The 27,776-nt window shown below is 37.1% G+C and overlaps 4 protein-coding genes across 6 annotated transcripts; 3 read left to right on the top strand and 1 right to left on the bottom strand.

Moving 5' to 3' along the window:
• Positions 1–760: 760 nt before the first annotated feature.
• LOC113742434 (uncharacterized) lies at positions 761–10,940 on the bottom strand. Of its 2 annotated transcripts, XM_072045415.1 has the most exons (15): positions 10,460–10,940; positions 6,502–6,898; positions 6,232–6,409; positions 5,961–6,100; positions 4,708–5,884; positions 4,530–4,630; positions 4,258–4,402; positions 3,755–3,823; positions 3,632–3,677; positions 3,179–3,555; positions 2,943–3,022; positions 2,676–2,811; positions 2,073–2,277; positions 1,882–1,964; positions 761–1,131 (listed from the first exon to the last, which is right to left on the bottom strand). In XM_072045415.1, exons 1-15 carry the CDS (start codon positions 10,587–10,589, stop codon positions 997–999), a joined length of 3,399 nt encoding a protein of 1,132 aa, XP_071901516.1. In that variant the 5' UTR covers positions 10,590–10,940; the 3' UTR covers positions 761–996. The 2 variants fall into 2 exon arrangements, with proteins under 2 accessions (XP_071901516.1, XP_071901517.1); XM_072045416.1 differs by lacking the exon at positions 10,460–10,940 and having other exon boundaries at positions 6,232–6,357; positions 6,502–6,694.
• Positions 10,941–13,322: 2,382 nt separating this feature from the next.
• On the top strand, positions 13,323–20,588 carry LOC140005121 (proline-rich receptor-like protein kinase PERK15). The gene is made up of 8 exons (XM_072045412.1): positions 13,323–13,966; positions 15,257–15,781; positions 16,332–16,418; positions 16,511–16,581; positions 17,328–17,404; positions 17,595–17,742; positions 18,653–18,814; positions 19,336–20,588. The coding sequence occupies exons 1-8, from the start codon at positions 13,645–13,647 to the stop codon at positions 19,606–19,608; spliced, it is 1,665 nt and encodes a 554-aa protein (XP_071901513.1). The 5' UTR covers positions 13,323–13,644; the 3' UTR covers positions 19,609–20,588.
• LOC140005122 (ras-related protein Rab7) lies at positions 20,226–24,103 on the top strand. 2 transcript variants are annotated; one of them, XM_072045413.1, is made up of 7 exons: positions 20,226–20,692; positions 21,116–21,142; positions 21,241–21,340; positions 22,648–22,794; positions 22,878–22,958; positions 23,075–23,220; positions 23,801–24,103. In XM_072045413.1, the coding sequence occupies exons 1-7, from the start codon at positions 20,640–20,642 to the stop codon at positions 23,865–23,867; spliced, it is 621 nt and encodes a 206-aa protein (XP_071901514.1). In that variant the 5' UTR covers positions 20,226–20,639; the 3' UTR covers positions 23,868–24,103. The 2 variants fall into 2 exon arrangements, with proteins under 2 accessions (XP_071901514.1, XP_071901515.1); XM_072045414.1 differs by lacking the exon at positions 21,116–21,142 and having other exon boundaries at positions 20,464–20,692.
• A 1,359-nt stretch (positions 24,104–25,462) lies between these two features.
• On the top strand, positions 25,463–26,516 carry LOC113741667 (uncharacterized). The gene has a single exon (XM_027269253.2). The coding sequence runs from the start codon at positions 25,794–25,796 to the stop codon at positions 26,328–26,330; it is 537 nt and encodes a 178-aa protein (XP_027125054.2). The 5' UTR covers positions 25,463–25,793; the 3' UTR covers positions 26,331–26,516.
• Positions 26,517–27,776: the final 1,260 nt, after the last annotated feature.

Here is a 27,776-nt window from a genome sequence, read left to right as displayed (position 1 = left end):
GTACCTCTAGACCTTTGAATAATGGCAGTAAACCATTACAAGTGAAGGATCATTCCGCCATTGCAGTAAATTTAGTGGTTGCCTGATTAGGCTGATTTTATCCGTCCCTTGCTTGATGCCTAATGTAGGATGTACACTTAGATTACGAAGCAAGTCAAATCTTTGGGGTTTCTATCCTTTAGTTTGAGTAGTACGCGTGCGGTCGTGTTTGAAGTGATAGGGAAATTTGTATTTAAGATGTGAAAAATTTTTGGGAAAAAATAGCAGTTCAAGCAAGGTTATGGGTCAAGCAAGGTTATAGTTCTTTAGGTAATTTTGAAGGCGTACCTTGAGTTTTAACTTCTTAATCCCTTGACAGTGTTCAAAGTCAAGAATACTGTCAAGTTATTCACTGGGTGTGAGGGGTTGGAGTGTTAAAAATACTTGTCTTGCGTTTTCTCTATCTCATGATTCCATTGGATGTGAAAGAAAGGTTCGGCAGTCTTGCACGGTTGACAATGAAAAATGACTCAAGGCAGCCAAGCTATGGAGAGATGCCAGTCATTGCACTTTCATTTGATATGCAAATACTAGTGTACAAATTTTTCAAAATCAAAAGCTAATGGTAGATCCAAAAACAGGCTACAAGTTGGAAGAAATATTCTACCTTCTTCTTCAATGTAGTCCATATGTCACGTCTTCTAGTTGCAACTCAAATATTTACTACGTAGACCATCCAATATACTGCTTTTGTCTGTAATTAATCTATTGAAGCTAAATCTGAAACAAGTCTCAACATTTATACAATTTCCTCAGCATCCCTATCAAAAATATGGCAAAAGTTACAATCTGCACTCGCATCTCACCTAATGAGCGTGATGCCAAATTGCAGAATTTCTGCGACCATACTCCTAACAAGCTCTTTGCAGGAGACACGAAAAGAATGGGAGAAAAACAGAGAGTTGTTGACAAATGATCATCCAAAAAGCTACAACTATCTGTGAAAATACCTATAGCCTAATCTAATTTAAGCTCCCCAAACTTTTCCTTCTCTTCATGCAATTGTCTGAATACATAATCTAACTCCGGGAATGCTGACAGGAGAAGCAGCTGTAGAAGATCAAAAGCTAGCTGCTTCATAGCAACAGATGACTGTTTAACCAAAAATACAAAGTGAAATAAGTTACATACTGTTAAAGACCATAAAAAAAATGTAGACCAGAAGGCCTTGCATTTAAGTCATATTAGAAGATGAGGTGAAGAAAAAAAATTTCCTTCCGGGGATTACTTTTGCACTCGTTCAAAAAGAAGATAAAATAAATACTTTCACACACATTTTACTACGATGAATTTATGGTCAAATCCATCTACCATGACCAGGAACTATAACTATACAGTTGCAGATAAATGCAAAATAAGAAAATCAAATAGGCGTTATTTACTTGAGAAAAGTGAAAATTAGAACAAACTCCAGCAACCAATGAACCATCTCTGTAACTACTTTTTTATATACACGGGTGTCATATAAAGAGAGAGAGAAAGAGACAGACAGACAGACAAAGACAGAGTAACAGACAAGCAAGTTAATACGTCAAGTTCTCAACCTCTTTAAAGAAAAAAAAAACAATGGAGTAAGTTAAGTAGTTCATAATTTAAGGTGCAAGCATTTGTCTAATCTATGGAAATAAAATAGTCTAACAAGCAATTACATAGAAATTCTTCAATGAACGTGCAAACATGGAGATAAGTTGTTGATTAAACTACTTATTTAGTGAAACCAGGGAGAACACAAATTTCAGAAGGAACAGACAATAAAATAATCATCACAAAACTACAAGAAAATGAGTAATAACAATTTAGACAGACAGAAAAAAAGACTAGTTTTGGCAAAATGAAGAACACCTGAATGAAGTAATATAGATCCTTTGCACATTGTTCATATTCCTTGTGACCAACAAGACCCACAACAGCAGCTGGTGCTTTATCTGCAAGAGAAAGTTTAATAATACATTGTATTTCAAAGATCAACCATAGCAGTTCCACAAAATGAGAATTTTGACCTGGATCAGATAGGCTGAAAACTTAAACCATACCAATCATTAGATCATAAACAAATTTGGCTCGTCGTTCGGCTTCCTTTTGCTGTGTATCATCCATCATCTCAACATTCTCCATCTTAGGTGAAGATAGAGGAGTTGGAGGCCTCCCATGAGAAGGGCTCTGGGACGGACTTGCAGAAAGAGGAGGTTTTTGACGCCTTGGATGCTTGGTTAGGAATATACCATCAGGCCAAAGAATCTGCAAATATGTAACATCAACCCAGTTCACATCTCCTTAAAGCTTGCAAGAGTAAAAATTTAACGGCTTTCAGAACGATCCATAGATTTCTCCATCTGGTATGTTTTAGTTTTCAGCAGTCAAAAGAATTTGATCAAAAGATTCCAAAAAGACCAAATCATAAGAGAAGGTAAAGATTCTTAAATGACAACTTTCCATTCACATCATTCATCCATTTAATGGAGGATAGTCTAGGTAACTAATGAAATAGCTCCCGTATTGCAAATGATAATCAATGGAATAATGAATAAAGGATAGGGAAATAGTGATGGCACTGAAACTGCTAATTCTAACAAGTAATGCACCAATACTTTAACATCATTTAAGAGATCCTAGAAATCAAAGGGAGTTGGATTTGCCTGCTCAAGGCGTCTAATTCCTGATGCAACTACTGATCCCCTACGCAGAAGTTGGATTTTCTCTATCAGCCAATCATCAAAGGCATCACCCATTCCCAACTGTAATACCCGTTTGGCCACCCAGAAAGCCTTTCTCCTGTGATCCATTCAATTTTAGCACAATTAAGCAACATACAACTAAAGAAAACTAGCTTTGATCTTAAATAAAAGAAATCAAAGATTACATGCATATTAACAGCATCAAATTGTTACTATCCATCAAAGTACCTGATCCATCCGCCATCTTGTAGCTGAAAAATGACATCAACCAAGTTCAATATGGGCAAACTCAAATTTGGTGGCACCCACTGCATATATAAAAGACATAGGATAACCAGTATAAATAAATATTGTATTTGAAGGCACTTTAAGACCATCTACAGAAATATCTGGACTCTATCCATTCCCCAGGTTTGACTACATAAAAGATTGCATATCAGGCACACCATAAACTCTACAAATACCTCACTAGGGAGGGTTGGATCACTGGCAGCATCTGTATGCAACTCAGATGAAGCATTAAAACCCGCTTGTCCTGAGTTTGACATCTTGCCCAAGTTCTTGTGTGAAATTAGACTCCTGTGCGTGGTACTATCAGAGTCGCTACTTGAATCCTCTAAGGTTTTCCTGACCACATTAAGAGGTTTTTTAGGTGGAGAAAGGGCTAGACTTTTTGCATTCATTTGTGATCTTTCTGGCATCCCTTCATGCTTAATTCCAAATGCAGTTTCCTTTTTCACAGCATCAAGATGTTCTTTCTTGGAAGATACAGGATCTCTGACAATTCCAACATTGCTCTGGTAGTTTTTATTCCTTTCATGTGCCGTAACAACGAAGTTAACTGAATCCAAAGCCAATACATATTTAATCCAGTATGTAAAGTAAATTTAAGCGTGCTGCTATGGAGAATAATAAACCTGATAATGTCTCGATAATCGACAACGGGTTTGAGAAAATATATGTCTGCAATATGCATCAACCAAAGACAAAACTGTCACAACAATTTCAAGACAGCAACTTGAAAATTATATAAGTCATACCTGAGAGTCAACACTAAGGAAGTCCCAAACTTCTATAGAGCTGGAAACTGTTGGAAGCTGCATGAGGTTCTGAGCAGAAAGAATACAAAAACGTCAATAAAGATAAGATACAAGTAAACATCAATGTATTCAACACCATTAACCCCTTTAACAAAGAAACAAGAAAGCACAACAGACAAACAGGGAAGGCATCACATGGCAAAACAATTAGGTTTCCCCAAAGAAACAAGAATGAAAAATGCACAAACGACAAACAGGGATGGCATCACACGCAAGAACAATTAGTTTCCTCTAACTTCCAGCAACATTGCTGTCAGTGACAGATCATATGAGGCTCACATCAATACAGCACCTCAAACTCCAAGCCCCACCCAGATCCACAGAACAAACTTAAAACCATAATGGAAAGTTCTTTCGTTGAAGAATCCAGGCCCTTAAAGGACAGAAAAGAAACACAGGTGTAAACTAGACAGAGGGATAGGCAGCTCTGGCATATACATGACCTTCAAGTACTTATCAAGCAATTTGCACCGCTCTTGAATGACTGAAACATCAAGACCAGCAGATAAAAAATGCTTGGGTGGCAAATGAAGATTATACTCAGGAAACTCCTTAAGACGCCGATGTAGCTCCTCAAAATGTCGAAACCTGTTAGTGGAAGAAAATTTCAATTGCATAACACAGGAATCTTTAAACACAGCACAGTGCGTGCTTCACCACCACAAACATGATATTGATCAATAGATAAATCTCGGCTGGGGGTGATTCTGAGCACCTTCTTTTGATAGACCAACTATAACCATTCACATCAGTAACAGATATGGAGTATACGGCAAAAGTTTTGGAACCACTCTTCACAATGTTGGCACCCAATACCTGACACCAGAAATCTCAATATAAGACAGAGGTCAAGAACACTGAAGCTAGTAGAAAAGAGGAAAGCAACAAGTTACCTCACATCTTAGGGTTAAAAAAGAATCAGCTATTATAGAATTCTTTGAGGGATTGGCTGTCAGATTATAACTTTCAGGTAAAGAAGTTGAGGACAGAAATGATGAAGCAGTTGATCCGCTAGAAATTCTATTAACCATTTCTGCCCCTGAATCATCACTTGAGTCATCATGTTTAATATTACCAATAGAAGAATTCAGTATATCCTGCCCATCTCCCGATAAGAAGCTTGTCCTTTCAACCTCTTGCCAAACATGAGCTTTCTGACTGATTGATCTAGACCTTTTTCTGACCGACATTGCTTTAGTTAACTTTTGAGAATGGTGGTTCTTTTTCCGTGCCCTTCTTGGCTTACGGCCATCAAAAACTTCAAGCGGATGATGAATATTAGTGACATTTTTTTTATTTTTAGCATCCCACACTCTGACACTAGGAGAATCAAGACCTGTGACAGCACTGATTTCTTCATCTCCAGTAGTATAAGAACTAGTGCTAACTGATGATTCTACCTCATCTGATTGTATGATCTCATGCTCATCTTCGTCTCTATATGAGGAGTTTTGGTTATGGCACCCACTTTGAAAACAGTTTTCATTGGCAATAGTCAGCTTATTGGATCCAGAAACCTTGCAGTCTAAGTCCTTTTTCTTTCTAGAAAATTCCTTTGACTGGTCCAGTGAACCTTGTGAAATCTTATCAGCCGACTGATCTGAGACTTCCTTCCGTCTATAGTTTCTTCCTTTTGCCCACATGTTGTCAAAATGTTCCGGAGCTAGGGCTTCAGTTTTTCTGCGGGAAAGTGCGTCAAGCATTTCTCCCCATTCTCCACCAGATCGATGTCGCTGGATACCTTTTCCCTCACCAGTGTGATCTTCCGAAGGCAAAGCACTCCAAGAACGAGTAGAACGTGCATCCATGGAAAGCAATGGATCCTTTGAGATAACATTTCCATTCGTGATATCTGTTTCATGCTTCTCCCCACTAGCCGTGGGGCAATCCTTCTTTAACTGTACGAGTTCCACACCTTTGTCTGAGTGATCTAGAAAGCGAGAAAAGTGATCAGATGATATTTTTGTGGATCCATTTGGTTTGGGCTGTGAGCCTACTTCTGCTGCACCCATGACTTTCTGAGTCTTACTTGAGGAAATGACTAGGGATTCAATCCTCTCATTGATGAACCTATCACCAAGCACGAAGAAGTAAAGAAGAGATGTAGAAATGGAAAATCACAAGAAGACACTAGAAGGATGAAAACCTTGGGCTAACTAAATTTAGCACTGGCCTCATTACTGCACAAGCAAGAAGCTCCCTAACTACATAGATAAACAAAGAACACTGCAGATCTTCAGGCTTGAATGTGATGGACATGAGGCCATTCACGAGATGCTGCAGAACCTGCAAGAACCCAAAATGAAAAACTATGTAAAGATACCAGGAAATGTCTGTCCAGCAGTAAAACATGTCATCACCATGAATGCTTTACTGAAAGGTTGGAAAATGGGGAACTTCCGGAAACAAAAAGAAACCTTGTGCTCAGCTTCAGCAGAAAATAAAGACGGGTGCAATTTGTTCTCTGCATTCAGCACAAATTTAAGTTCTCTGTCTCGTTCTTCTATAGTTAAGGATCTGGAGTGTTGCTTCTCGATCTTTGCCTTAGTTGCACGAAAGAGCTCCAAATGGGAGCACAAGAGATTGATAACATCCCTGCAGTGTCCCAATCAGATAATTTGTATAAAGTGCACTTTGACTTTTCAAGTTCAACAGAAGGAAATCAAAATTATCTCTGGAACTAAAACCTTGTCAAAAGATCTATAAGGTTGATGTTTCTCATGCGACATGAAATTTCACCCAGCACCCCATTCATGATCTGGACAAGCTCTTCTGGACCTTGTTTATCTGGAGTTATGCGAGAGTACCACAGATCTGTAACCCACTCAGAGACTATGTGTCTGGTGAACTGATCTATTGCATCCTCAACTATAGGAGAATTCACTTTTCGTCTCCAGTCGGGCTTCTCAACAACAATGATAGGGCCTTCGGAACGTTTTTTCTCGGAAGATACATAAACAGAGGATGGCTTGCTTTTGTAAATTGCAGCTTTTCTCCGCATCTCAAAATCCAAAGACCAATAACGGAAGATGATTATCATAACAGCAGCAGCAGGCAAGTTGACTAAAACTGAAGAGCTTGTCACTGCATTAATAAACAGGAAATACGGAAGGGAGAAAAAAGACAGAGAAGACAGTGAGATGCTTGTCACAGCAAGTAAACAATAAAAACACAATGTTTAAGACATGCATGCTATACACATTTAAGCTACCTTTTAAACAAATCTAGAGAAGTCACGTTCCTTAACTATTCATAGAAATATTCAACACAATAACCATAAAAAAAAATTCAAATTCAAATCATTTCAGTGCTGGCCAGAATTTATTTCCAACAGATTATTCTCAAGCTCTAAGATGATATTCCATTAAATCATCATCATCCAAATTAATCAGCAGCAAAGGGCTTGATTGTCAAAGTTCAGTAAGTGTTGATTAACAACTTCAAACAAAACTAAAATTTATATCAATGAGGCCCATTCATGGCTTTAAATTTGTGATCAAATCTGACGATGTCTCCACGCAAACACCTTCAAGTAGCTAACATCTCTGTTCTGGTTTTGGCACATAAACATTCTTATGTGGTAACAGTAACATCATAAAGGATCTTCCATCCACTAGGGTTAGGTTTGATACAAGAACATTACATTCTTCTTGGAAGGGTAGTTTGTCGACATCAAGCCTCTTCCAAAGACTCGAGTTCTTGGCATCTCATGCACTAGAACTCACCTACTGGTTCTATTCATAATTGCAGAAAATAATCTGTTGATATCTCAAAAATATGAGACCCAGGGCACATTTATATTTATAATATCTTAGTAAAGATAGATTTACTAGTATTCACTTCTTCATAAGCATCGCAGCATACTCCAATCCAAATCATGTGCAGCATTACCATATAGATCTACCGCATGATTAAACAAGTCTTACCAAATTTAGAACCCAATAGCTCACATAAAAAAATTTTGAGGTAGGACTTGTTTACATGCACGAGATGGAATCCAGAAAGGAAAAAGACTTTAATGTGACGGCTTAATCTGAATGTCAGTAACAAATTTATGTTTATGCCAAAATAGACAAGGGAAAGCTTTAATGGTGTCAGTGGGAATTTTTCAGTATTACACAGATATTGGGGTTTTGCTACATGGAAATTCTACTCTTTTCGAACAAGCGAAGATGGTGAACCTTGATTGCCTATAGCAAAACATTGACATAGAATGATACACTATATATCATAGTCAATAGAAGTCCAAATTTACATCTTTGCTAACTCTTAGCTCCATTTTGTTTCAGAAATGCTTCTTTCTTCATCTAGTGATTCGCAAAAAGTGTAAACATTATTTTAAAAAAAAAAGATCCTTTAGGCTGTTAGCTGAGCCATATTCTTTTAGTATATGGCTTAGACTACTCTACTTAACAACTTTACTTAAGCTGACACTCGAGGGATAATAAGCATGGCATTCCTATGCAAAATACCTTTTTATTTTGCATCAATATGGTTTCCAGAAGAAGCCAAAAAAGGGTAAGCCAGTATTCTAAACCTTTTCAATGTAAGATCAAACAAGGCATGCAAAAAACTTTACTTAAATCCTCAAAATTTGGTTGATGGCATACAATGTAAGTGGGACCTATCCAATGGAAATAAAAGCAGCAAGAACATTTGCAACCTAAGTAGACATAAGTGACATGCACAAAGTATTATTCAATAATAAAATGCAAACAAATGATAAAAGATCTCCATTAGAGCAGAACAAGTTCTCATGTCAAACATATCTCAAGGAAGTTTTCATAGCTTGATATTAAATCGGCTGAACTTGAACAACTAACACCTACTTGAATCCATCAACTGCTGTAATCCGAATAATAATCAATAACTATCCATGCCAGTAAAAGTTTCTATAGTCTAAACAAGCATTACTTTAAAGTATAAACGGATACCAACCATAATAAATATGTACAATTTGAACTCCTTATATTGCATAGCAAATTCTCAGCACAATGTCGAGAAACAAAGATAGACAATTCTAGAGGAACAAATATTCAGGAGGTCTTACTGCCTGCTGTCTAGAAAACCATGATAAATAAAGCAATGATACAATAAAATCAGTAAAATGACAAGCAGAAAACTAAAACTCAATGCTACAAGTTATTTGCCCAATAAATCAATGTATAAAGATTCTGTCCCCATTAAGCAGTTTAAAGCACGACAGAAAATGTGGAAAGCTTATTTCTTCGTCAATTTTTATGAAGAACTGGAGCACATAAAAGATTTTATCTTCATTTCTCAATAATTGTGCTTGTCATCTTTGGTTTGCGACATCTCCAATTAAAAGCAGCTAAAATTGGAAGCCACTGTTCCCGGTGTCATAGATAATATAGAATGGCTGCAGTTAAAAGATAAATCCTATCTTCTTTGTATATAATTGAAAAGGGTAAACAGAGACAAATCCGTACAGCAATCTTAAATTTGCCTAATAAAACAGTTAAAATCAGAGATATTGGCAATTCTATAAATCTTATAGGATAGGGGAAGCCAGTCTGAATTTTCAATCCAAACCCACCAAAACACCTCTAAATTGTAATTCCTGCATGCAAAACTTGCCACACGTAGTAAGAGTCTCAGTGCTTTCATCAACATAGGAGGGCAGAAATCAACAAGGTTGAGTCTCGGCCTGAACATTTTCAATGTTAAGGGAGGCTATTTGTGTCTCCACACAAGAACAAAAGATCACAATTTTCTTTAGTGCGTATCTAGATTTTCTAAGACCAGTTACTACGAGGCCATCTAGAAATAAAAGAACACGTCAGCAAGACTGCGGTACACTAGTTGTCACTGTCATCATAAAAAAATTACTTTATTTTGCCATTATGCAATCTCCTGATTCCACCTCAGATACAAATTCTTATAGATATTTTTCTATTGGACTTGTAATTAAGGACCTTTTGGGAACCCAAGAGCAGCATATGCATCTGTCAAAAAGATTCTTCCACACGCGTATCAGCAAAGGACTTTTGACGACTCAAACATTGAGAAACTAAAAAGAAATAGTGCGTACTTCTTTATTCATTACATCAAACATTTCATTTTCTTCTGTTTTGGATGGAATTTGGGGGAAAGAGTTTTCACTTCCCTTAGCATGGTGCTCTCTTGAAACGTTTAATCTTCCTCTCATTTGTGCTATTTTAGCTTCTTTAGTATGTAACGCTAATAAAGCACTATAAAGTATTTCACGCAATTCCAATTTTTGGTTGCCGGCACTCAAAATTTTCAATTTCTGATAAAACGGCTAAAACCAGACTTATGAATTTAAGCATGTGAAGCTGCATCCAAATTCCGTCAATTGGTACCTATGAGAACCAACAGGTGAAAAGGAGGAAACACAGCTAGCAGTTGGAAGTATGTACTTAGAAACAGCAACATAAAGCCCTAAAAACCTGAAACCAAATTGTTTATCCTAAATTCGAATGACATTTGAAGCATACGTCAAGTAAACGTAGAACTGCATATAGTTCAGTAAAATCATTCACGTACAAACTCTGAATCCTCATCCAAGACCCAATGAGAAGCAATGAAAACGGAATTCGCGAAAAGAAAAAATGGGTCGAGCAATTTATTAAATTTAAGAAGAATAAATAGAAATAAACTCACGAGACATGAGATAGGACAGTCCAACAACGCAAACGACTAAAAAAACAATCCTCTTCTTTCCTTCCTCCACCAGGTCTCGAACCGTCACCGTCGCTGCCGCCGCTGGGGCCGCCTGCCTGTCGCTGCTCATTTCAGACACCTATCTCCCCCTCCTGATCAATCACCCACTTCGCACCTCCAAATTTTATTTTTTGAAATCAAAATCAATTAATTCAACCAAATCCATACCAATCCTCCTCCATTTGAAAGTCAATCAAGTCTTCAAAAAATCCGTACATTCTCTTTCCGCGAGATCACTCAAGAATTCTCCCGAAAACAGATCACCGAGTTTAAAAAAAAAAAAAATTTTGACTTATTCAATAATATTCGCAGACCATTAGGTTTTCTTCTCCCCAAACTAGTGCGTTTGGGTGAAATGCTGAAGTGAAGAGAAGTAGCTGGTAGGTGGACGGAGGTGGTATTTTCTCGTCGTTGGAGAATTAATTGTTTGATTAGCCTTTGCTGACGAGTAAGAAAGTGAAAGAGACAGACCGAGAGGAGTCTGTAAATTTTGGTTAAGGAAATTAGATTTTTTTTTTTTGAGCAGGAAATTAGAAAGTTCAATTAATAAATAAACATACGCCGTTTCTTCCTTTTTTTTCCTTTTTTTTTTTTGCCCAAAAAAAAGGGATAAATATCAAAGTTGTGTCTATTTTTCAATTTTCACCTCTCTTTTTTTTGTTTTCTTTTATTTATTTCCAATACAATGTAGAAGGTTGGCGGCGAACCAGATCTCACAAAGGACAAAAATGGGCTTTACTCGCTTGAATCATTATGCTTGATAGTTGCATTTAATCTTTGTTTATTATGTCTCAAAAATTGTGTGCATATTTTTTCTTTTGTTAGAATTGAAAAATGTGAAACGAATCTTTTTTTATCCAGTAATAAAATGGTATCACATGTTATTCTTATTCACATGACGCACTGGATGCAAAGCTACATCACCCACGGATGGATGGTGCATTTTTCCAGTTTTTTTTTAAATGCATTATTTTAAATTCACAAAAACATATGAGTGCAAAGTGATTAAATAACATGTTTGAAAATTTTCAAAGTAAGTTTATGAAATGTGTCACCGTCCAATAGGGGTGGACGCGGATAGGATACGCGTCCTATTCACCATTTGACTGACCTGGCCCGCACCTTGGGTCAGTTATTTTTTGACCCTTATCCGTCTTGCATATCAGCGGATACCCTATAACGAGTACTCGCTGAGATAGGGTCGGATCAGCCGGTACCCGCTCCGTCCCGTTTATCATTTAATTTTTTTAAAAAAAATAATTTATACCAATTTAATTTTATATTTTACACATTCATCTAAGATTTAATAATTCTTTTTCTAAAAAAAGGTTTCCCACCAAAAAACAAGCATATGAAGAGAATATAAGATAAAAAATTAAAAGAATTCAAAATCAATAAAAATTTGAAATAAATAGCACAATTTTTAATATATATGTTCCACATTAATAAAACTTTTTTCTATAAAATAAATGATCATGGCCTTTACAAATGAATCTTGTAAATAAACTATAGTCTCTCATATTTGTAATGCAATTTATTCAATAAAACTACTTATTTAGTTCTAATTTATTATTTTATAGTGTGTGTATAAAAATAAAAAATATATATATATATATATATATATGCGGGAGCGGATCGGGTACCCGTATATTTTTAATTATGTGACCCTAACCCGCCCCGCATATTAGCGGATACTCGACCCTCTTTTGACCCGATCAAATAATAAAAATCAAATATCCTAATTTTCGGATCGGATCAGATATGACGGATTTTTGATTTAGCGGATAATTTTGCTCACCCCTACCATCCAAACAAAAGCATTATTGATTTTTATGCATACAAATATTTCAGGGAGTTAACAATTCTGCGAACACATTCTTTTGAATTACTGACCTCACGAGCTTAACTCATTAAAACCAAATATGTGTAGTGCCATATTTTTGGCCCTCGGGAAATTCATCAACAAAACTTGAAGGAAGAGTAAAAAGCCTTTCATTATTCTCATTATTGTTTTTTTTTAAGTAAGGCCCTATTTGATAACATAGTTCAGTACATGAATCAAATGGATTTAGATCTTAACATATTTAGATGTGTTTGATAATAAAAAAAGAACATTTGAATCAATTAAGCGATACTTAATTTTTCAAACAAAATTTGTTCCAAAAATAAGTGATACTTATCATTTAATGCGATATATACTCAAATACATCAGATTTAGCACTTAACGATTAAATAAAGTAACTTAACGGATTCATATTTCAAATTTCAGATTTCAATTTTTAAACTTTTATTTTATCAAGCGCAACACAAGTTAGCTACAGTTGCTTAGAACTGCATAGTATATATTCCAAAATAAGTACACATATTTGGATAGTAGATTATTTCGAATATTTACTGTTATACTTTTTACAATATGATATATATGAAATAAAAAAAAGTGATTGAAAAGATACAAAGATATGTTAAAATACATTTGTGATGCAAGAAAATAAATTTTGAGCAAATACTTCCTATCCAAACTTTTGTTTGCCTAGTAGATTATTTTCATAAATTTATTTGTTTGCATTATTAATATATTTTTTAAATATTTTTATTTTACATATATTACATCAAAAAAGTATTACAATATTTTTTAAAAAAACTATCTAAAATAAGCCAAACACACTCTTTCGCAACACATGTATGGGATTTATCGATTTAGTTTTTTCTGAGAGGCAAAAACCAAAAAGGAAGCAGATGGTTTAACACACATTTACAGGAACGACCCATCAGGCCATCACGTGCTACTACGAAATTGCACGTGCGAATTATGTACTTCCCTGTCGGACGGCGAGGACGAGGATCCTTACATTTTACAAGCGTCCGACGCGAAAAACGGAAGCAGTAAATTTATTACAGCAAACAGAAGAACGGGGGATTTGTAGACAACGATGTTTCCAAAGAGAGAATTTAGACATCGTCATTTTCGGATTCTCTTGCCTTCTTTCTGGCACTCAAACGGTGTCGTTTAATCACTTCCCATTTCAGTGGTTTCCTCACACCTTCTTCACATTGCCGCCGTGTTGAACACCTCTCCTTTACAGTAATAGTAGTAACAATTACAGTAGTCTGTAAAGTCAGCGAAGATGTCTTCTCTGCCTGCGGGTGGTGCTGCGCCGCCGGCGTCATCGTTTCCGCCAGGAAATGACACGACTACTCCCTCGCCTCCGGTTGGCGGCACAACCAATGCTACCGGGCCGTCGTCAGCTCTGAACTCTCCTTCATCTCCGGGGAATGGGAATGCAGCGCTGAACCCTCCTGCGCCACCGGGACAGGGTAGTAATCGTACTACACTAGTAGCGCTGGGAGTGGGGATTGGGATAGGAGGAGCGATTGTGCTTGTTTGCGTGGGCATTTTCCTCATCTGGTATAAGCGGAGGAAGAGGCGTCATCCACCAGACCCCAAAGGTGTGATCTTTGAATCGTTTTCTCAGTATACTACTTTTTGGTTAAAAAACGTCCATATTAGTACTTCATTGGGTTTATTGGGGGGTGGGGGTGGGGGTGGGTTTGGCTTTTCTTTGTTGAATTTATGATAGCTATTATTTGTCTGTTGGTCCTACGTACACTTTTTTCATTTAATGCTTCAGTAGAATACATTTTGATTTTATTTTTTTAAATTCTGGTGCTTGGTTTAATATAAATTATTTATTTTTTTGTGATTTGGACTTTTAAATGCATATCCACATAAAAACTGCGTGTAGAATTCTATGCTGGCGCTAAATAGAAAATCCTCAAGTGGCTATTTTTAGATTCAGGCGAATAGTAATTTTAGTCATTTGGCTTTTAGGGTGTTCTTAATTCTAAATTGCATTACGATTCGTGAGTAGAGCGCATTGTAATCATGTAGTGGTGCTAAAATACTGCTGTAAATTTGTTAACTTTTGCTATTACTTGCCTCCCACCCTTCCCAATTTTGTTGATTTTTATGTTATCCGAAGGTCTGGTTTGGACAATTTTAAATTCTCGATAACTTCTTATTTTGTGGAAAAAGTTGCAATGGAGGTCGCTTTGTTTGAGAGGTAAAAGATTTTTAGTAACCATCAGGTTTGGTTAATTACCATCATTTGAGTCAAGTGAATTAGCTTTCCTGGTGTCCATATTACCCTCGGTCCATGAATATTAGCATTCACGAACATGTAAGTATTTTAAACTCAAACAATGGATTCATTTATCAATCAAGAGGTTAATATTCTTGAAGTTGCACCTCAATCATTTCTAGAAACCGTGCATGTACAAAGCTTCTACATGATATTTTCAATACTTGAAATTATGCACAGTGGTAAACAGAACTCAGTCTGCTACTTCAACACTGTTTTTGGACCTCAACTTTCTTGTTCTTGTTCAGGTCTCAGGTCTAGTTGTTGGCGCGCATTCTGCAATTCTCCATAGTTAGAAGATGTGACACTCAATATATAGATTTCAGTTTTCTTGGTATCTGAGCTAACTTGAACTGAAAATGTGCTATTCTGTATGATCCGGAGCTTTATCACAGCCACTTAAGAGATGTTTTCTTCTGGCATGGTGCTAATTTATAATGTTACATTGCTCTACATATGATTGGAGTACCCTTTCTCCTTTTGAGATAAGCACAAGCATTCTTTTACAAAATTCAGGAAAGATGACAGTGCAATTTTATGTTCCTTTTAGTTTTGGGTACGAGAAGATTGCATTTTAATATGACGATTGCTTTCTTAGGTGATTCTTTTATTCGTCCACTGCCTCAGTGGCAACAAAATACTCCTCCTCCGCCAGCAAGCAATATAGTTGGGATGCTATCTCCTACTCCACCGCATGGCATTCTATCAAATTTTTCAGATGGTTCTACTCCACCACCTCCTCCCTCTGTGGCCAGCAGCTTGAATTCTGAGAAGCAACCCCAACGATTATCCCCTGATAGTCGTATAGGTATTATCAAAATGACATTTAGCTACGGAGAATTAGCTCTTGCTACAGACAGTTTCTCCATCACCAATCTTCTTGGTCAAGGTGGTTTTGGATATGTATATAAGGGAGTTCTTCATAATGGGAAACATGTTGCTATCAAGAAACTGAAAGTTGGAAGTGGACAAGGGGAACGTGAATTTCAGGCAGAAGTTGAGACTATAAGTCATGTTCATCACAAACATCTTGTTTCACTGGTTGGGTACTGTATTTCAGGCGATCAGAGATTGCTAGTATATGAATTTGTTCCAAACAAAACCTTGGAGTTCCATTTACATGGTTAGTTTTGAAGTAGCTAACACTGCTTGTCTATGTGCGTAAGTAGCTGCTAAAAGCTAGAACTGCGGGCTGCAGACAACAATGCACGCAAGGATCTTTACCTTTCATGCTCAGAGCACAAAAATATTTTTCTTCATAGCATGTGCGCAAAGTTTGGTTCACTTGTTCTGTAAACTAATCCACTAATAAATTAATGTGTATTAGGACAAGAGCACAACAAAAAATGCTGGTTGACATTAGGGCAGTACCTTTTTTAAATTGTCTTGAAACTCTTCTTTGGTCTCCCGGCTCCTTTTTTATACCATGCTTCTTCTGAAAGACTTCTTGGATACCATTAGAATGAATTCTGTAATATAATATAGATATCTGATTAAATAGGATGAGAGACCAGAATTTCACTATTTGTTGTTGAAAGATTTAGGCAGATATTACCACAGTAACATTGCTTGATGTTTCAAGAAAGTCTTCATTTTCCTCCCCGCCCCCCCCCCTCTTTCTTCCCCCCTTCTTCCCCCCCTTCTATTTCTCATAGAGAAGATTAACAATTCAGGGAAAGATCATCTTCCTATAAATTGGGCAAATCGGATGAAAATTGCTTTGGGCTCTGCGAAAGGATTGGCATACTTGCATGAGGATTGTGAGTTTCTTTGGCATATCTTAACCTCTTTCAACAATTTTTTCCCCTCAGAAATGGTATTCAGTGATGCTAGTTTTCATTTGAACTTGCAGGTCACCCTAAAATCATACATCGGGATATCAAGGCTGCTAATATTCTTCTTGATGATGATTTTGAGGCAAAGGTGGAATTCTAGATGTTTGCATTTTCTATTCTGAGTATGTTAATGTAATTCTTTTTGGTAAATATCAATGCAAGATAAATAAGCTTGTGAAGCATTTTGAATTACAAAGTAAAACATAGCTGCAGTATCAAACAGATTTTTTCACTCCTCGTTTTTGTGGTCCTCAGTTCTGCATGAAGATATCTCATGCATTGTGTACTTTTTAGTTTACATATTCTGCAGATATGTAGATTGCATGTATCTGTTTTCCTCTTAAGGTTGAGAACATTCAAATTTGGTCTCTTGAAGAAATAGCAGTTGCCAGTTGTACATTATCTTGTAATACCCTAGTCTAGGTGTGTTTCAATGAAGAAGGGAATTGGGGTTGATCTTGATAAATTTCTTGTTTGAATTATAATTGGTTTTCCTCTTTGAATTTCAACATCCAGATTCTGTAAAAGTAGACTTGATGCTACTGTTTTACTTCAGTACAATACAATAACTTTGCTTGTCATATAGTAGCTTAGGAAACTCTTAATTCCAGATTCGTTCTTGGTTATAGACTTCTATCCATCTATTCCCCTTGCCATAACTCACAAGTAGAAATCAGTGAAGCGAATGAGGTTGCTCAATGCAGTGGTTAATTTGTACATCAATCAGCATCTGCTTGTTTGACTGGTTGATCCACTATGCTTATCAAGTGCTTCTTATGTTTATCTACTGTTCCACTGTGATCAATAAGATGTTTATCTTAAATCTTTATTTAGGTTGCAGACTTTGGCCTTGCTAGGTTCTATTTGGATACAGATACTCATGTGTCCACCCGCGTGATGGGAACTTTTGGGTATGTTTTATGTTTTGTTCACCAAAGTTGCTTTTTCATCGCGGGTATAACTTGCAGTTCTATTGAGCATAATGTTCAGAGCTCTGTATTCTCGATGTCTTTTTTGCTCTGGTGTTTTCTGGTATTGTCTTTCTGGCACTCAATTAATCCTTATTCTTGCATGGGGGCATCTATGTATCACCACTTGCAGTTACTTGGCGCCAGAGTATGCACTTACGGGGAAACTAACGGAGAAATCAGATATCTTCTCATTTGGAGTCATGATTCTAGAGTTGATCACTGGACGCCGGCCAATTGATAAAGCTCAACACTACCTTGATGACAATATTGTTGATTGGGTAAGATGGTACCTTAAATTTAAACAAATCTCAAACATTTGAACATTGAGAAAGTAACTGTATCCTCTTACCTATGTTGAGGGAAGTAAGACAGCATGTCTCTCTGTGATTTATTTTTTTATTAGCATATTTTTTCAACCTTGTTCTCTCTTCGCCTGTGTACTTGTGCATCTTCTTGTCCCAAATGGAAAGAAATCAGTATGGATGAGGTTTTCTTAATTCATCTTCTTTTGGGGGAATTTCTTTCTAGATTTTATTGTGCAAAAACTTAAGGTTGAGACGTCATTTATAGTCAAATTGTGTGGTTGAAAGGACGCAAAATTGACTGTGTTCTAAAAAATAAAATTAAAGATCGTTCTGAATTCTTTGTACAATTTAGTTATTCTATGGTGTCAATTTGTCAATGAAAAGAGATTCGTGAGAAAATAATGACAGTAACAATGGACTGCCAGAGTCAACTTTATCATGCTCATCCTTTTGCTCTTGCAGAAAACAATCCAATCTATCATGTTAATTATGCGAAGCAACTACTTTTAAATAGGGTCAAATTCAAGAATATAATCTGGGTAAATTCACAAAGTTGACTTATGGGGGATATCCTTGTCCTTTCTCCCACAGCGCCATAACTCACAAGTAGAAATCAGTGAAGTGAATGAGGTTGCCCAATACGGTGGTTAATTTGTACATCAATCAGCATCCGCCTGTTTGACCGCCCAGCCAACCAACATACCTAGAATAGAACATGGAGAATTTGTCTCTGAATGTTGGACATAGTGACAAATTTCTTTCGCATGATTAATTTTCTTGCAATTACTAAGAGCACTTGCCTGTCAAAAGCAGACTTTGGACATGGTTAATATCTTCCTTGTCAAATCTTTCTGCAATTACATAGCTTCAAAATCAATTTCAGGCAAGGCCTTTGCTCACGCAAGCTTTGGATGATGGCAACTTTGACACACTAGCTGACCCAAGGTTACGGAAGGATTATGACTCCACTGAGATGGCTCGAATGGTTGCATGCGCTGCTGCTTGTGTGCGTCATTTGGCTCGGCGCAGGCCACGAATGAGTCAGGTATCCTGCTTAGTCTATAAGCACGCCATAACTTTAAATGCATGTTACACTTAATTGGGTGTGCACTTCTGCGCATGCTAAATAACTTGGTGCTAATTGTCAGTATATGCGGGGAAAAGTCCCAGTTTCTGTCTGCCTTCATGATGTTAGCTTATGATGCAATTATATGATACAAGTTAGACTGGAAAGTTTTAGGTTCTGTAGAATGTCGCTCTGCATTTTCTATTCTGACTCTCATCTTGGGAATGTATTCCTTGTTGCATTAGAAATCCTGTCTCAGACCGAGGACCGGGCAAACTCATTTTCCGTCTTTACTTGTCTGAATGACCTCTATTCTATTCTTGTACTTCTTTAACTGACTTTTTGCTACTTCTTTATACGGTGGGTTGTCTTTATTGAGTGTTCGAAAACAACTTTAGCAGGCGTCATTTTGTTCTGGGATTTATACAATATGTATATTTTTGGGTTAAAATTTATGTTCACTTTGGGGGAGATGAAAGTGACAATCTCTCATCATGCAGATAGTTAGAGCTTTAGAAGGAAATATATCCCTGGAGGAACTGAATGAAGGTATTAAACCTGGACACAGCACAAGATATGATTCTTATGGAAGCTCAGATTTCGACACTGCTCAATACAAAGAGGAACTGAAGAAATTTAGGAAGATGGCATTAGAATTTGAAGAACAAAATTTGAGCGAGTGCAGTGGGCCAACCAGCGACTTTGGTCTTCAACCGTCTGCTTCGAGCAGTGAAGGCATACAAAGTATCCCAGGAGATGCGAAAATAAGCTGAAACATGAAGGTAAACTGCAGATATATATAGTTTTAGTTGAAAGAGCTTGGAGATTTGCAGATGTTTCATTAGATTTCCTGATGAAGGTACATTTGATATTTATCTTAGTGGCTAGCAAAAGATCCAAGACCCATTTAACTCCCATCCCCTCCCTCGTGAGTCCTGCTGCCTAACACGGAAGAGTTTTCTAGTGTGTACCAAGTTGTTTCCTTCTCGCTGATACAAAATGAACATCGACGGAAGGGAGCCCATTGTCATTATGTAGTAAGAAAGGAGGAGGCGTGGATTGTGAATAGGTCACTGCAATGATTAAGGGCCACAGAGGCGTGAAAATATATGTCAGCAAAATGGGCGGCGTCCCGAAAAGGTGGAGGCTGCCAATATCTCCTCGGGAAGGAAAGTAAACAGACTCTGGCTGTTTCCTATATATAGCTGCAAAGCAAAAACCATCTTTCAAATGTGTGTCAGTGCGCGTGCGCGTGCGCGTGTACTTTTTATTGAAACGGCCCAGCGACGGGAGGGCTAGGAGCCCGGGGTCCAAAAATATAATACTAATAATAATAAATGAATAAATAAAGCAATGCAATGCTGAGGTGACTCTTGGAAATTGGAATATACGAAAAGGATTCTCCTTGATTGCACAACTGCAGTTTCCTCGCTGTGTTGTTGGAACGACGTCGGTCCGATACACATAGCACAGTCACAATTCACATGGTACAAGCTGGAGAAATTGTGGACCGCTGACCGGCTGTTGTCCGCTACCAATTAATCAACCAATCAATCAGAATTTAACTGCTCATTTTTTTTCTTTTTTTTTTTTTTAACATCATTTGTGGGCTACCTTTCTTTTGGATTTTGAACTGCTCAAAAAATTTTCACTTTACATCGTTGGATCCCAGAAATTCTGTCCACTGTCCTCCACTCTCTCTGTCTTCCTGCCCCAATATCTTGTCCGACCGTAAGACTCTTAATCCGCAAAATCCAATTCTTCAATCTAATTTTTCTGTTAGATAGGAGATTATTTGGAAATTATGGCTTCTAGAAGGCGGATGCTTCTCAAGGTCATCATCCTGGGCGATAGCGGGTATGCCATCTTTTCTTTTTTCTTTCTTTTTTTTGAAAATTTGCATAATCCTGGGGTGATTCTTTGATGGCTTATGTTTAGGGGAGAATATTGCTGCCTAATTGTGATTTGGGTTTCCGAACTTGATTTCATTTACGGTTTTATGGGATCCAAATCTACCAAGAAAAAAAAATTTTAATTGGCATTCAGAGAGTTAAGGAAACCTGCCGATTTTTAAGGTCGAAAGTTGGGAGAAATCGAGAATCTGAGCGTTGCTGAGACACAAGTTTGATTTTTTTTTTCTTTTGTGGGATTTTTTGCATGCAAAACAAAATAGAATTTTCCAACTTTTTGGTAAAAGGAAAGCAGGAATTCGTTGATGTGGAGTAATCTTTTTAAAGGTTATGGAAGCATGACTGACTTGGATTTGCGTGTACTTGGCAGGGTTGGCAAGACGTCTCTGATGAACCAGTATCCCCTTTGACAACCTTTATACTTTTAGTTTTATTTGTTTGTCTGTTTGTTTGTTTTGCTTCGCTAGAAATAACTGCATGTTAATTTTTTGTTAGGTATGTGAATCGTAAGTTTAGCAACCAATACAAAGCTACAATTGGAGCTGACTTCTTGACAAAAGAAGTCCAGTTTGAAGATAGATTGTACACATTGCAGGTCTGAGACTATATAGACTTCAGTACTTCTGTTCTCCTGTTATTTTTATTTTTTATTTTTTTGCAATTAACAATAAAAGTTCGCCATATGATGTTATATTTGGACAGACATTCTAAGGTCCACCTGTTTCAGCACTATAAGAGCTAATGCATCAAATTGTATTGTTTTTATTTGCGGGTCCTTTTCCTTCTGAAAATTGAATCAGCATCTACAACGGGATAATAGTTCTTTTGATTTCTTAGCATTTTTGTGACTCATTAGATCCATTAGCAGAACAGAGTTCCAGCTAGGATACCCCGAGACTTTAACATCTGAATGTAAGCATGAATCCTGGAGTTTGCAAAATGTGTATGGTGCTGGACCTTGAGGAGCAGCAAAAGAGGAAGTCAGATTATATAGTTCCACAAGGTCCTTTTTTCTCTTAATCTAATTGGCAGTTTTTACTGGGAAAAACGTTTAAGGAGTGAAGAATAACTTTTGATTGCCCCAGATGCTGTGTGGTTTACAAAAGAAAGACCACTATGCTTATGCAGAAGCAGAAAGGTTATAATTGAATACATATCACAGTGCCATGACTTAAACACAATAAATAGTTAATAATTATGTTAATGTGGGAGGGCATAGCTTTCTAGGGAAAGGACTAATTCCTGATGTTAATTAGTTTCACTGACGACCCCAAGATCTGGACAACGATGCATCTTTTTTACCCTTATTCTAGTGTAGGTGGAAAGTGCTCTGCGGATTAATTTAAGAGATGCATATGTCCTTCTTCTACCAAATTTGACACTTTTCACTTGGGAATGATTACCTTTTGACGTGTAAAACAGACTAGCAGTGCATCCTAGACTGAAATTATTTTAGGCCATGGACCTGTTGAAGTGGTGAAATTGCTGGAATCCACCAGAAAGATGAGAGAAATAATCTACTTGGACGTGGTATAAAAGGTGGTGAAATTGTTCTTTAGACCTAATAAAGCAGAAACCTTTTGTATCAAGATTGTGCAATATTAGTTGGCAGCACGGCGTTTTAGTTTGTTCGTGATGCATATTTGTAGTTCTGTAAAGAATTGGAAGCTGAAATTATTAACAATCTTGCAAAAAGAAGTTTGTGGTTTGAAAATAACATGTATGTGCTATTCTATCAAGTACTGTGTAATGTAATTCTACTGATGTTGGAATAATTCAGTAGATCTCTTAATAGATTGGTGCCAAAACAGCCTGCTTAGTTTTATTATTTCAAGGTAAATAGTGAGGATGTTGGATGATGTCAAATAGAAGTTTCAGTCTAGTGGATGTCTGCCTTTACAGATATGGGATACAGCTGGACAAGAGAGGTTCCAGAGCCTTGGGGTGGCTTTCTACCGTGGAGCAGACTGTTGTGTTCTTGTGTACGATGTTAATGTCATGAAATCATTTGAAAATCTTAACAACTGGCGGGAGGAATTTTTACTGCAGGTCTGTACCAGTCTTCAATTGCTGAAGTTGCCTACGAACAGATTAGGATCTAATAATAAACTTTCTGTTTGATTCATTTTCAGGCCAGTCCATCTGACCCTGAAAACTTTCCATTTATTGTGTTGGGAAACAAGGTAGATATTGATGGGGGCAATAGTCGAGTGGTATGTCAGTTTCTTCTTCCTTTAATGTTATTTTACTTTTTCTCTGCCACACTGTTATGGATGCTTGTCTCGTGTTCATTTACTATTATGAGCTGATATTAATTTCTTCATGACAGGTTTCCGAAAAGAAAGCAAAGGCATGGTGTGCTTCTAAGGGAAACATACCCTACTTTGAGACATCTGCAAAAGAAGGATATAATGTGGAAGCAGCTTTTCAGTGTATAGCCAAGAATGCTCTTAAAAATGAACCTGAAGAAGAATTGTGAGTATAATTCATGGACTTTAAGTATCTCCTGTCATGTGTGTGGTTTGTATGGAAATTGGTTTGCCAGCCTATTCTTGTTGGTCCTTGATGAAATGATGCTAGTCCCCAGGTGATATATGAGTTCTGTGGTTCCCTAATAGTTGGTACAAAAACCATATATAATTGTACTTCTTCTTCCTCAACTAGCCTTTGTCAACACTAGTTCAACTTTTTCCCTGATAACCGTAGGTGTTATTTATTCCTAACTATCTAAATCATCCAAATCATACTCTCCTGCTGATTGTTTTTTCTCCTTTTTCTGCACTTGCATGTTTGGCATGCTTGTTGATATGAAAGACTTTGTTGAAAACAATCTTGTCCGCAAACTGTATATGGGTAACGTCAGAATATAAGAATGTAATAACTTACGTCTACCATGTATAGATGAGCTGCCTTCAGATTTTGTTTGGCAAAGAAAAGAAAGGTTATATAAATATCTAATCATATGGATTGGCAGGAAATCAAGGAAATAAGCGTTGTTCGAAGTTTCCTAAAGTACTAGCATACTCTAAATTGTCTTTTTCTTGGATGCTTGCAGATATCTTCCAGACACCATTGATGTAGCAGGGGGACAGCAGCAAAGATCGACAGGATGTGAATGTTGAATGGGGTCCTGAGTTGGCTCTTTTTTCTTTCATTTGATATTTCTAACTCGTATATTCTGCAATCAAATGGAAGCTATTGATATTAGATGATATTGGACTTTTCTCCCTTTGTACTGGATCAAATTCAAAAAAAGTGTAATTTATGGGGTTTAATGTTTGCCCACACTTTCCGTACACTACAGTACTGCATTCAGCTTCGAGTCAGTGAACAATATGCTGCATTTGTTTTGGAAACATTTCCGATTGTGGACTACAAATTTCTGCTTAGTTGTGTGAATGTGCTTGGGGAATATATAGCCTCCATTTAAGTGTTTCAGGTAACCGCCGCTCCATGCTCCAATGGAGGAGAACAGCGTTTCTTAGGGACGCCTCTGATCTCTAATATTTGCTGCTATTTGGTATTTACCATCCAAGATAAGGTACCACCTTTGGATGTTATCTATGTTAGGGAGGGGTTAAATGTGGCTTGTTCTCGGTTGATTATCGATTCTAATTTTGGATAATGAGTTTATTGTGATGTTTTTTATTGCTTTTGTGTTAAGATTATTAATTTTTAATAAAAAAATTAATAGTCATAATTAACTAAGGGCTGATTCTCATCATAGACAGATTTTCAGAAAATCTAAAGCAAACGAAACTAAGGCTTATACAGTATTAATGCGATTGTAATTAGTATAATTATTATTGATGATTGGTACTTTAAATAGCGAAATTTGTATGAAGCATGGAAAATTCTACAAAAAGAGGCATTAAAAGGAGTGATTGATCAACAAACTTCAAGCTTCGAATCCTTTGTCTCCAAAGTAATCTCTATTCCCCTCCGTCCCTTATTTGTACAGCTGTCACGTGTCTCTAGCATTTTGTTAATTTAAATTCAAATAAATCGATAATAATCGGTTTACAAGTTTATTCAAAATCAATTAAAATAGATAACTCAAAACTTTTTTTAAATTTTTTTTTTAAAAAAAAGAGTCTTGTTGATTTGGGTAAAAAATAAAGAAGAGTTTTAGTTAATTTCTATGTTTATGATCAACAAGACTCTTTTTTGTTAAAAAAAAAATAAAAAAAGTTTTGAATTATTTGTTTTAATTGATTTTGAGTAAATTTATAAACTGATTATTATCGATTTTATTTGAGTTTGGATTAACAAAAGACTAGAGACACGTAGCAACTGTACAAATAAGGAATAGAGGGACAAAGACTACTTTGGAGATAGAAAATTCGAACCATAAACCGAATATTGGAGGGTATTTTAGAAGGAGTTGCTCAACCAACTTAAAACATAATCATAACATTCTTTTATGTGTTTGTTGAGAGAATTAAGAGGATATTTGAGAATTAATTTGCTTTCAATTGGTCTGCTCCAAATCGATTTTTTTTTTTTTTTGAAAGAGAATTACTCTTATAAGGTTAACAAATTGTTAATCATCCCGACATCCTGAGTGGGATTTTTTTGGTGTGCGGGGGGGGGGGGGGGGGGGGGTTGGGGGGTCGTTGCTGATTTCAGATTATTAGATCACTCATTATGCTGCCTCCAATTTGTATGTTGGAGATTGATCTTCCTTGGTTTGGGCCTTTTTTGTGTGGTTCCAAGTTATTCGTCTCAACAAATTTGGGCTGAATGTTAGTCGTCTTGTGCCTGCCAGAGCCGGACAAAGAAAGGAAATTTTCCGAAAAATCAAGAAAACGCAATGCAGCGGCGAACAAACCGACCCCATGTTAGCAGCCTCTGCAGTAAATTGACCGACTCACCCCTACGGTTATCCACTTAACGGCCCACCATATCCGGGGTCAAAGTAGGAAATAGGACACTGCAGTGAGGCGGGCCCCAATCTTCGTAGCTAAAAAGGTTTACCGACATAAGGAGTACGAGTACTTTATCTTTCCCGTTGAGAGCGGCGGGGCTCCTAAAAAATCAGCCGACAAATGGAAGCGACAAAGGAAGTAGGAGGGCTTTTAGGTAAAATAATGCCACCCAGGCTGGAAGACGCTGGTCTCGAAGACTGTGCATTGCCACCCGAATCCATCAAGGAAGCCTTTCTAAAAGCCGCCACCGCCGTCCGGTCAATCGTCTCTGCCTCATCCGACGACGAAGGAGCGGAGGGACGTTGCGTGAACGATCCGTGGCCAAAAGTTGAAGGTTCTTCCGACGAACTCGTCGGGATTTCAAGCGGTGTTGATGATGCTCCCGGAGGTTGCCAGACCGAGAAGGGCGGCGGTTTGCCGGATGTGGCCGGTGATGAGGTTTCTGTGCAAGATGCGGAGGAGAAAGTCGATGAGGTGGTAGTTGGCGGGCCCGCGTTGCCCGAGGGTGGAGGAGCTTGTATAGATGGTTTGCGGGGGTTGGAAATTGGAGGGAAGAGTAGGGGTAAAACTGGAAAGAAATTGAGGGATGGTGAGGCTGATAACGTAGATGACGATAGCGAGGAGGAAAAACTTATTTTAGCTGAAGGTTATGTGTAACTAGCCTTGGTTTGGGCAATTGGGCCGAAACCTCGTGTTAGATGTCATGTTTTTTTCTCTTTTTTTCTTATTTACTTGTATTAGGCCGAGTTATGTACTCCTATCATTTTCGAGTTTGCAATTGCAGGAATGTGGATTAAGTTCAGTATAAATTAATAGATTGCTTCCATGGGTCCATTGTTTTGACTTTGGTTGTGAATATTTTATCTTGTAAGACTTATGGCTAACTTGAGAGTTTAGGACAGCAAAGAAAAGATGGGAAATATTATGACTAATGGCCTTGTTTGGACAGTAATTTTTCGTCGGAAAATTGCGTCGTTTTTCGTGATCACATTTCTCTATTATTTTTTTTTCAAATACATTAAATTGCTATAATAATTTTTTCTGCAAAAAAAAATTCTAGAAAATGCAATTCAAACACAACCTAAGCTCCAAAAAAAGAAAAGAAAAGATTTTAATATTATTTGGAAGGTGTAAGAAAAAGAAATAAAAAAAGGAAAATAATTTCATCTTTAAGATATTTTCTTGGGAATAAAATGAAAAACTAGAAAGGAAAGATGAAAATTCAAAATTAAAAGAATTGAAAGGCTAAAAAAATTGTATTTTAGGAAAGTAATTTGAATATTTTTTTAATCATTTAAGGAGAAGATAGATCTCTGCAATTACTCTTTTTTAATTTCAATCATTAAGATGAAGATTTTTGTGGGAAAGAGGAAGAATTAAATAAAAAAGAATTAGAAAAAGAAATAAAAGAAAGGAAAACAAGGTAAATGAAAAGTCAAAATTATGCGAGGGTAATTTTGTCCTATAAAGGGTTAAGTGGGTAAAATTAAAGGTTAAGGGGTAAACTGAGAAATGGGGTATACCTTAAGGGGATTAAATGTGATTAATCCTTTCTAAAATTATATCTCTCAAGAAAATTAATTTGTTAGTCATTCTCAGCTTTGCTCTCCACTGCCACTGGGCGGAACACTTTAAGAAGCAGCATCGATCCAAATCCATATGTCCCTTGAAGACTCACAAACAACAAAAACGTGTCTTTTCTCTCACCTTCCTTTCTTTCTTTCCTTCGTCAAATCACGGCTCCCAAAATAGTGAGGACCATTTCTTTAAATTGAAGTTCAACAAGTTTATTCCAGAACAAGCATGTGCTAAAGCAGATCAAACTAGTTAATGATTAGAATTAATGGGCATGATTTACACGGTTGGCCTCAGCAGCTGCTTCAGAAGCGACTTGATTGCATTAATATCCTGCGGGCCATGCTGAGTCATCTTTCCTTGGCAGGGGTAGTTAACAATCATATCCGGGCATCTCAAAGTTACAGTTCAGACCAGTGAACCGTGAATATACTCGAGGAGGATTGACGGAAATGGGGCAGGAACGATTGTCACTGACAATCTTTCCTGAAGGTTCACGGTCACGATGCGGTCTCAAAAAAAAAAAAT

This window comes from Coffea arabica, chromosome 4c (assembly GCF_036785885.1).
Source record: "Coffea arabica cultivar ET-39 chromosome 4c, Coffea Arabica ET-39 HiFi, whole genome shotgun sequence".
Lineage (NCBI taxonomy): Eukaryota > Viridiplantae > Streptophyta > Magnoliopsida > Gentianales > Rubiaceae > Coffea > Coffea arabica.
Note: the sequence above shows the minus strand (reverse complement) of the source record. Positions and strands in the feature narration are given on the sequence as shown.

Bases quoted from the DNA above. Each gene is read 5' to 3' on its own strand.
- LOC113742434 (XM_072045415.1), bottom strand. From the start codon at position 10,589: ATGAGCAGCGACAGGCAGGCGGCCCCAGCGGCGGCAGCGACGGTGACG. The intron at 6,101-6,231 runs GTTTCTTTTTGT...GGGTTCTTGCAG, and splicing joins CTGCTGAAGCTGAGCACAAG to GTTCTGCAGCATCTCGTGAA. The intron at 2,812-2,942 runs GTACTTTGATGG...AATGGATCACAG, and splicing joins CAAGATGGCGGATGGATCAG to GAGAAAGGCTTTCTGGGTGG.
- LOC140005122 (XM_072045413.1), top strand. From the start codon at position 20,640: ATGGCTTCTAGAAGGCGGATGCTTCTCAAGGTCATCATCCTGGGCGAT. The intron at 20,693-21,115 runs GTATGCCATCTT...TGTACTTGGCAG, and splicing joins ATCATCCTGGGCGATAGCGG to GGTTGGCAAGACGTCTCTGA. The intron at 21,143-21,240 runs GTATCCCCTTTG...ATTTTTTGTTAG, and splicing joins AAGACGTCTCTGATGAACCA to GTATGTGAATCGTAAGTTTA.
- LOC113741667 (XM_027269253.2), top strand. From the start codon at position 25,794: ATGGAAGCGACAAAGGAAGTAGGAGGGCTTTTAGGTAAAATAATGCCA.
- LOC140005121 (XM_072045412.1), top strand. From the start codon at position 13,645: ATGTCTTCTCTGCCTGCGGGTGGTGCTGCGCCGCCGGCGTCATCGTTT. The intron at 16,582-17,327 runs GTGGAATTCTAG...ATCTTTATTTAG, and splicing joins ATGATGATTTTGAGGCAAAG to GTTGCAGACTTTGGCCTTGC. The intron at 17,405-17,594 runs GTATGTTTTATG...CACCACTTGCAG, and splicing joins CGCGTGATGGGAACTTTTGG to TTACTTGGCGCCAGAGTATG.